General features: G+C 31.6%; 2 protein-coding genes across 2 annotated transcripts in view; one reads left to right on the forward strand and one right to left on the reverse strand.

Annotated features, from left to right (window-relative positions):
- Positions 1-8,938: 8,938 nt before the first annotated feature.
- Positions 8,939-9,374, forward strand: LOC118745077 (putative nuclease HARBI1). Its single transcript, XM_036478616.1, has 3 exons — positions 8,939-9,083; positions 9,142-9,245; positions 9,300-9,374. The coding sequence occupies exons 1-3, from the start codon at positions 8,939-8,941 to the stop codon at positions 9,372-9,374; spliced, it is 324 nt and encodes a 107-aa protein (XP_036334509.1).
- Positions 9,375-9,796: 422 nt separating this feature from the next.
- The window catches only part of LOC118745078, a 1,193-nt gene continuing 883 nt past the window's right edge, over positions 9,797-10,106 (reverse strand). Inside the window, exon 3 of the mRNA XM_036478617.1 lies at positions 9,797-9,803. Coding sequence (XP_036334510.1) covers positions 9,797-9,803 — 7 coding nt within the window. The remainder of the gene's footprint in view (positions 9,804-10,106) is intronic.

A 10,106-nucleotide genomic window follows, 5' to 3' on the forward strand; every position in this document is an offset into this window, starting at 1 on the left:
TTTAAAACAAAATCTCAATACTAAAAGAAAATTAAATTAACAAAAGAAAAGGAAATCAAATTAAAAGTAAATAAAATAAAATTCTAAAAATTAAATAAAATTAAAAAGGACTTCTTTTCTAAAAATATTTTAAATCTAAAAATGGAAAAAAGTTAGACTAAAAATAGAAAAAGATTTAATTCAAAAAAGAAAAAATAAACTAATGCCCGGTTGCACCAATCAATTTTAAATTTACCAGCTTCTTTAAATTTAAATTGACAAAATTTTGTTCGAAAAATTCGTTATTTTAAAAACTTGTCTGCATAAATTTTAAATTATACCATTTTGCTCGGAGAATTCGTCATTTTAAATGTTAATAGTCTGATAAATTTTAAAATTTATTGGTGAAACTGGGGACGAGTCCCTAAAAATTAAACTAAAGAAAGGAAAAAAAAATTATTTGAAAAAGAAAAACATAAAATAAGTTCCTAAACATTAAAAGCAATCAAAAAAATGTTCTTCTTTTTAAAAACAATAACATCTGAGCATTAAAAGAAAATTAAATGAAGAAAAAAAATAATAAATACATAAAATAAGTTTCTAAAAATTAAATTAAAAAATATGTATTTTTCTTATTATATATTAGAATCCATCTCTCAAAAAAAAACCACAATAACTATTTTTCATTATTTCTGTTGCTTGAAAAAGCAACTAAATTAAATAAGAAAAAAAAATCGCTGCCCGAGTACTCAAACTGGGATCTCTTGAAATATCTTTTCATCACGAGTGGTGAGTGAGAGGGCCTTTTTCTAAGACTTTTGTGTTAAGATAACAAAAATCTTTCAAACTATCTTGTCATCTGTCTTTTATTTCTCTTACGAAAGACTTTTTACTACCTTACCCAGAATTGTCTTGTAAGACGTAAAAATTGTGGTTTGAAGGCAAGCATTTCCCGCTGAATTTTGCTCATAATATTCACAGTGTGTCACAGTGGCTAAAAGGTGACAAAAGTACGTTAAACTTAATTGATGGACATCAAAATATCTATATGAGGGTCTTTCGTGGTGCTGATTTAGAATTTGAACTTTAGATTGTCATTTACATGTTAAAAAATTCAAAATCAATTAAAATAAATGTAAAACGAAATATTGGCATCTAATGAGAGATAGTAAAGAAAGCTTTATTAAAAAAAAAACATTTGAGAAGGGTTGCCATCTGTTTAGAAATATTAAATTAATATAACTAACAAGTTGACAAATTATTCTAATATGGGTGTACAAGGAGGGGCTAGAAAACTCAATTTCTAAAAGATTCTTGAAGATGGTTTCCACCTGTTTAGAAATTTAAAATCAATTTAAATAAAAAGTCAAATAAGAAACTTGAATATGGGTGTCAGAAAAGTGTTGATTAAGGATCTGAATTTAAAATGATAATTTATGAAGCGAGTTCCCACCTGTTTAAATATTGTAAAATTAAATAAAATCAAATTAGTTTACAAGCCAAATGAAATATTCGATTATTGATGTCTAGCGAGAGATATTTAAGAAAGCTCAATTTAGAAAAAACTTTGCAAGAGGTTTATCACCTGTCTAGAATTACTAAATATATTTAATTAACAAGTTGATTAATAATGTCAAACGAGAGGGTCGAGAAAACTTAATTTCTAAAAAATTTTTCAGGAGGGTTTCCGCCTGTTTAGAAATTTAAAATCAATTCAACTAAAAAGTAAATTAGCATACCTGAGGAAGGGTTTTGATTAGATTTATTTTAAATATATTTTAAAAACAGTTGCTGATGTTATTACATAATGAAACATGTATTAAATATTTTATTTTATTTGAATTAAATATTTTTTTTTCTGCAGAGGCCGAATTAGATTTTGACATGATATTAGCTTTTATATATATATAGTGAATATTACAAAAATACTCAAAAAAAATGTATTGGTTTTCATCATATATAGAGTAAGCTACTTCATCAGTTTTTGCGTAATATAACAAAAAGATAAATAGAGAAATTGCAGCTGCATATCCTTAAATCAAAGCCCTTTGAACTTTCGCCACCATCAAAAGAAGGCTGTATTATCTGAGTTTTTTTTTATTCTAATTGGAAGCGCGTAGCAGCTCTTTGTCATTAGAAGCTGCGAACTTCAAGGGACCCTTAAGTCGAATACGTCGGAGAGGCCTCACTAAAGCATGCATTCTTTCAGTTTTGCCCCATGGCTCTGCACGGGTCGGTTACCACATCTCGGAGTGCGCAAACGCGAAAGCGAGAGTATTAATTGAGTATAGTCGTGCAACTAAAACTGCATACCCAGAAACCAAATTATATTTTAATTCCAAATATTATCTGATATTTGTAAAAATTAAATATGTACACACAATAATCTCAAAAATCAAGCAGCCCTAAAATCCAACGATAATAGCAGCGCAAGAGTTCCTGCTCATGAACTGAGCAAAAGAGAAATCTGTAAAAATGTAAGAAACTAGTCGAAAAAGTAAGATTTAAGAGAGAATGCCCATTTATATTTTTTTCTATGAAATATCTCTATTTATTCTGCTAGCAAATAAGATAAAGACGTCTCTTTATATATCTTGTACTCCCGAAATTTTGTTTGAGATATATTCGAACATTAAAAAAAAAAACAAAAATTGTACCGAAAGAAAAAGCGAATACTTATTTGGTCAAGACTTCGAAAACCAAAACTTCGGCTAATTCTTCTTCTTTTATTTGTTAGAGTAGATTTCGAACATATGCTTAGCATCTGCAAAATTCGCGTAGTTTAGCATAATAAAAGTTAAAGGAAAATTTTTATATTTACATATACATATGTATACATGTATGTGTATAGGTGTGCATTGTATATTGCGGTGCATCGCCAAAAAAGTTGCGAATTTTCCACCTGAATTATAAATTTTATTATATTTTAAGACTTACGCCAAAATGTTTCGGAAAAATACTAAGATTTACGTTGGGTAGACCGATTTTAATATATCTCCGATAATCTTAATACTTTGATTACGTTGATACAATTTTTAAAATTTTTATGCAGACTTTCAGGGTTGCCACTTTGGTAAATTATTGACAAAATTGGTAGAAAAAATTCGAGTTGGTAAAAATTTATTTATTTTTTATTTTCATTTTGTTAGATTTTCGTTAAAGTATTTTGTTTGAAAGGCATACAAAGTTTTGTAATTGAACACTATGAATTAAAAAAAATCAACGCCAGTTTTTATATATGGCAATTGTTAAATGAAATATAAACAAAAGATCGGCGGCATAAAAATAAAAAAAAAATTAACTCCAGTTTTTAGCTCCATATTGCTGGTTATATTAAAATTCCATGGGCTACAAAACTGCATACCCAAAAATGTTCTAAAAATTCTGAGTAAAACTCTCGAAATTTAGGCGAACATTTTTGGAATTTTTCCAAATGTTGTGTCATTGATTTTTGTGGGTTTAGTTAAAACGCAAACAAAATTATTAAACAAAAAAAATATAATAATATTCTTTTTTGAAAAACAATGTGAATTTAAAAAAAATCACCAAGGGGGTTTTGAGTTACCGTAGTTTCATTTTTTATTTTTTATTAAAATAACTAAAAAAAGTTATTGGTAGTTACTTTCCACATTTGGTAAATTTTTTTCAGGTGGATAGTAAGTATTTGTTTTCATCAGTGGCAACCCTGCAGACCTTTTTAGCTTAAAATCTTTTATCATTTGAGGTGATTTTTCGGCAAAAGTATTTAAAAAAATTAATATTATTTATAAAAAACTTTATTTTTGAACGTATTTTCAATTATCTGCATCTTACGTAAATCTTTTTATTCTTCCGAAACAGTTTAGCGGAAGTCTTAAGTTGTAATAAATTTTATATATCCGATGGAAAAACTGTAGCGATTTTTTTTTGTATGCAGGGTGATGCGCCCTAATGTATATACATATATATGTATTTACGTATGTATAATAACATATGCCGGAGCGTTAAACAATTCGTCGAGCTATTTTTACTTGAAAATTAATTTGATATATGGAGAGAAGCAAATATTTATAGTCGAAAGAAATGTTAGGGGTTTTAAAGAGAGCGTGCTCATGTGTTTATTGTTAAGAGAACGCTGATGGGAAGGCAGAATCACATGTTTTTATTTATCGTAAGAAGGTATGTATAAAATGGAAATTAATAAATATACAGACCTGTTTTTTGATTAGTGATGGGTAAAATTTTATTTATGTATTAAATACTATGTACCAAGTACTAAACATTTAAGTATTTATATTTTAGTAGATAACAAGTATTATGCACTTAAGTATTTTGCTGAACACCAAATACCGAGTAGGATAGTATTTGCTTATCATAAGTGTGCTAAATACAATAACATATTATTATTATTATTAATATTGATATTACGTCGGGTATAACCGCGCTGCGAACTAAAAAGGTCTATTGGGTAAAACCCTAATTGTAATCACTCCAGCCTTGGGATATTAAAGAAATTGAGCAAATTGAGAAAATAACCCTTCCCCAAGGTACGATTCATGATAATTACGTGGGCAGTCGCATATAATATGTTCTGGGGCATCGTCTACCAGCTCACAAAACCTGCAGTCCCTTTTATTCAAATGGTACCTTAACCTGCAGTATCCTGACAGGTAGCCTTTAAGAATGCTAAGACTCTGCCGGCAGAGTTGAAGGAGACTTTAGGAGTTCGTTTTGGTAGGAGTTATAAATCTCTTTGATTGGCTCATTCCTTGTGACTGCTGCCGTGTGTAGAAATCTGAGATTCTTCCCAGGTCCTGTGCGCGTACTTTAGATCTATCGCAGAACGGCTCTAGAGCATGAAAAAGTGTTGAACTTCACGTTTTGTGAGACGGTCAGCGATTTCGTCGCCTTTAAACACTTAATGCCCAGGGACCCACCACAGCGTTACTCTATTGTGGGCTTCTAGGTGGCGCAAAAGAGTTTTACACGTGTCCACAAGCCTTGATGACATTCCAACTGAGTACAAGGCCATTTATGCTGCCTGACTATTCGACATAATATTTTTTTCTGGTTCCATTCATCCTTCTGTGAAAACATTGACTTTCCTTCGTTTGTTGATTGGGGCAATGGTGGATATCAGTGGGTTAATTGACAACGTCGCACAAAGGGGAGGAATCTACAACTTTTTCTAACATACTAGATGTTGCTCGGACAATTGGTCGAAGCTAGGTCCGGCCGAGCGGCTGTTCGCACCGTTAACCACTCAGAAACAGCGGCTAAAAAGTACTGTATCCAAAAGTAATCTTTAAATACCAGAAAAGTTCCAGTAAATAAAAAATTTGCCGAAAAGCATAACGAGTAGAGTACCGAAAAGTTCGGTCCTCTCTAAGTTTTCAGAAAATCTGAAGACTATCGAAAGCTCCAAAAAAAATCCAGGGAAAATCTTAAAAAGTTTGGAGAAAATCCCGAAAAGTTACGAAGCATTTTATTGTATTGTCAACCTCTCAAATAAAAGAGTAAAAATTACCGTCTCTTTTTTTGCTGAGTCCTTTAAGTTGCAAATATACTTAATGCCTCCAAATACTTAAGTACTTATGTTAGTCTGAAAATGTAATACCACTGTTCTTATAATGTACCACTGGTTCTTATAATGTTTTTTTTTGTACAAATATTTACTATTTCTGCAGATTAAGTGGCTTCGTGAAGGTAGCCAAATATTTTCTAACAACGAAAATTTGGAAAAATTTAAATAAAAAAGTTTCTTATTTGTACTAGGATTAAGTAACTGAAATACTAATTCTAAAAGAGGTGCCTAAATATCACTTTTTTCTTATACCTCCCAAATAAAAGCCAGAAGAGGAAAATTAAATATTTTTCAACACCATTCAGTGCTGCATACAGCTAATAAACACAAAAGTAAGCTTAGTCGGATTAAATTACATTACAAAAATCAAATCACACGAAATTAAAATCAAGTGAAAAGCCTCAACCAAATGTGCATACTCGCGCATATGTTAGTATAATGTACATACATACTTATGTATGTAGTCATTAAATAAATAAAATGTACTTGAATGTCGATATTGAGTTTAAATACTTGATGGTGAATGGCAAAGTGTATGTATATTACCTGGCGAAGTACACCGAGGGTAGAAAAAATGTTGGTCTGTGACTGAGTGAGTACTTATCCAAGCTAGGAACCGAAAACCGGAGTTCTTTTTTTAACAGTTAAACTTGCCCAAATATTTTTTACGTCCTAAATAAAAATCCCTTCCGGATAATAAATTTAATAAATTTGGTATCAAATGAAAGAGATCTGAAATAGCTTTTAAAAAGAAATAACGAACAGTCGGAGGTTTGCCATTGTAAAGAAAAAACCTTTTTTCTATATTTTTTGCGATGTTGCTTTAACCAGGGCTTGAACCCAGGCTCTGCAGAGTGATAGCGTGCCCTGCTAACTCCTAAACCGCCGACCTGATGCTCTTCGCATTACAAATAAGATAAAATAACACAATTTTAACAAACCTGAATTCAAGGGAACAAAACTGGATCTCTCACGCAGGCTAAAATAGCTTGAAGTTTCTATGAAACTCAAACCTAACTGGAGGCTTAATAGCGAGAAGAGAAGACCTCGGTGGCCCTCTATGCAGCAGTTGGGAGTTGAAGACGGCTAGAGGCTTACACAAGCTCTCTGATGGACAGCCTTTATTTAGGATTAGGTCGTTAAGAAACTCAGTAGTAAGATCCAGATCGAAGAGAGGCTCTTAATCTTCTACTCTAAATATATCGGTATGGTTATCGGTTTACCAGTATTTACAGTTATTGCAATATTTACTGATGGAAGTACCTTTATGAGGAATAAATATCGATATACATAAATACCTATCTATTTATCGAAGTAATTAATATTATAACGTAACGTAGTAACGCTTCGATATAATATAGATTTGCGAATTCTCACAGTATTTAATGACGATATCGATATATTTCTCCAAGAACTTTTAATTATCGTTACCGAAAATATATGTGTGTTCGATACATTTACCACTTTATCTTCAAAGTTATCGTAAATATCATTGAGGTTTTAGAAATTAGTATCTTTATCGTTATTATCTTCGATCTACCTATATTCGCTTACACATTTATCGATGTTGTCATCTATATATTCGTCCATATATTCGGCGATACTTATCGATGTTAATGCGAATATCTGTGTGAATTATATTCACTTTTGTATTCGAATGCATAACTATTCGTAATCTTATTACAAAATTCGCGATGGCTTTTAACAAAGTAGTGAAAAATGTGTAAAAATTCAACTTTAGTCCAATGTGAGCTATCACACTGAAAATAAAATTTCGTAAAAGTGCTACGAAAAACTTTCGTAGTCTTGGTTTTTGTACAATGTTCGAAACTTTCGTTCATAATACGAACACATTTTTCACAACTAAACAAGATTTTACGAACCATTCGTCAATATAACGAAAGGACTTTCGTAAAGCCTTTTTTCAGTACAATTTACGAAATCTTTCGTTTATTTTACGAAACACATTCGTAAATGACTGAACAAATCTCTGTACGAATAATTTTGTATATTGTACGAAGGCATTCGTAATATTTACGTATGGTTTTAAAATTTACGAAATCTACAATTCTGTATTCGTACAATTTACTTAATACTTTCGTACATAGAACTAATGCAGAAACATTTTTTTTTAATTCGTACAACAGACGAATATTTTCGTACAATATACTAAATTGCTGTCAGTTTAATATTTCATCATATTTTTATGTACTGCGTGTCATTGCGAAACTACTGGTTGGCTACTGTGAGACGTATAAAATAATTTTAGAAGTTTTAAGGAGCTTTTACTGGATAAAAATACAATATAAAATGAAATGGTAAAGCTGTGGATAAATGCTTTTAAGCATACAATGATTTCAACATCGCCCACGCTGAGCCTTGCTTTGCAATGTGGGACTTCATAAATAGGCAATTTCATCAGTTAACATCAACGGCAAGCCCAAGCCAGGAACAGAAATGAAATTTTAAGTAAGTACATGTATGATTTTTTGCGGTGAATGAAAGCAATCGTTCGAATCAATCGAAAGCAAGTTCTACGAAATAACCGCAGTTTTTAGGAAAATAATTTCGTTAAATATACGTACTATTTTGTGCATTTTACAAAAATTTCGTAAAAAAATAAAGAAATAGTACGAGAGTAGTACGAAGTTCGTTCGTAAATAGTACGAATACTTTCGTAAATTGTACTAAGGTCTGATGTCTCATACTTTCGTAATATGTACGAAAACGGTTTTGTACAATCGACGAAAACTTTCGTGGCTCAAAATGACGAAAACTTTTGTAAAATGTACGCAAGTTTTCGTTATATTTATGCAGGGCTCGAATCGTAACATCCATGCACGGATCGAAAACGATACGGAAGAAAATTACGTGATACGTCAGTCGTATAAGCAAAATGGCATTATTACATACGAAAGCGAACGGAGTGTAATTTATTTTTAGTTCACAATAGTTTTTAAGTTCCACTATGCTTTGGATGGTATTTTTAAGTCACAATAGTTGTGGAACTGTCAAAACATTGAAAAATTAAATGCAAGTTAAACGAAAATTTAAATATGGATCCGACTTTGCTTTTTTATTTGACCTCCAGCGATAGCGAAGGAGATGAAAAAGTGATACGAAGGCAGCTGAGAGATCGGAGCAATCCATTAACCTTGCCGAACACAGCGTAAGCATATAATTTATATACTTTCCCAGCTTTTTAACAAAGAGTTCGTTGCAGATTCTTGAAACGATTCCGTTTGACCAAAGAAGCGTTTACTTATGTTCTGGAGAAATTAAATTTAAGGCAATCGGATGCCAAAACGGTGCCTCCAATCCTTCAATTGGCAGGCACCCTATCACTTCTTGCTAGCGGTGGCTACCAAGAACATTGGCAGTGATTATTTAGTAGGCATGTGTCAGAGCACTGTGTCGAAAGTTGTATCACGTGTTGTCTTAGAAATGGAAAGGAAGTTGTGCCCAGAATTCATACGCTTCGCACCGCATGATTCGTTCAGCTGCAAAGATTGGTTTGTGGAGAAATATAAAATACCTGGAGGTAAATGAAACCTTTTTTTAGTTTGTGAAGTTACTAACTATAATATCTTAATTTTTAGTCATTGGCTGCGTAGATGGTACTCATATTGGTTTACAAAAACCTACTGCGGACGAACACATGTACTTAAATCGTAAGGGGTACCATAGTATCAACGCTATGATAGTAAGTTGATTATGTTTCTTGTTAAAACGTAAAATTGTAAATGTAAAATTTTAGCAATCAACTGCCAATACGGTGGTGCAGCTCATGATTCCTTCATTTGGAAACATTCCGACCAGAGAAGGGTTTTAGAGGAAGGGTTTCAACAAAAAAGGCAGGGAAATTCATGGCTTTTAGGTGGATATCTTGGTAAAGTTTTTGTATTTTTGTAATAGTAATTAATTAACATTTCAACAGGAGATTCTGGCTACCCACTTGAACCGTGGGGTATAACGCCATACAGAAACACATCGGATGGTTTAAGTGAGCAGATGTTTAACGATATTCACTCCAAAGCAAGGTGTATTATTGAGCGAACAATTGGCATTCTAAAAGGACGCTGGAGGATTTTAGGATACGGAAAAAGGGGAAGATATCACCCTATAAAAGTGGCACGATTTGCTAATGTGTCTGCAGCGTTACACAACATTTGCATTAAGTTTAAGACACCTTATGATCCTCCAAATTATTACTCCGACCCCATATCGGAAATTGATACAGGGGAAACAAATCAACTAACCGCTATTGGCCAAACAATAAGAGATCAAATAAAACATTCAATTTTAAGAGTAACGTAAGAAAGTATTAGAATGTCTATAAATAATATTTTAAATAGCTGATAAGAAAAATTAAATTCTTTTTGTTCAAATAAAGCGAAATATTTTATTCATTTAAATTCAGTACTTTTTCATTTATATTAATGTTAATAAATAGACACTTAACAATAGGCACATAAGTGGTATAAGTATTAACCATAAAACCTTAAATACTGTGTGTTTAAAAATAAATCATTTCATAAAAACCTAATAAATTAAAAATTAATCC

This window comes from Rhagoletis pomonella, unplaced genomic scaffold, assembly GCF_013731165.1.
Source record: "Rhagoletis pomonella isolate Grant_MI unplaced genomic scaffold, Rhpom_1.0 Rhpom_scaffold_00008, whole genome shotgun sequence".
Classification (NCBI taxonomy): domain Eukaryota; kingdom Metazoa; phylum Arthropoda; class Insecta; order Diptera; family Tephritidae; genus Rhagoletis; species Rhagoletis pomonella.

Excerpts from the sequence above, each read along its gene's own strand:
- LOC118745077 (XM_036478616.1), top strand. The coding sequence starts at position 8,939 with ATGTGTCAGAGCACTGTGTCGAAAGTTGTATCACGTGTTGTCTTAGAA. Across the intron at positions 9,084-9,141 it reads GAAATATAAAATACCTGGAG|TCATTGGCTGCGTAGATGGT; the intron begins GTAAATGAAACC and ends CTTAATTTTTAG. Across the intron at positions 9,246-9,299 it reads ATAGTATCAACGCTATGATA|CAATCAACTGCCAATACGGT; the intron begins GTAAGTTGATTA and ends GTAAAATTTTAG.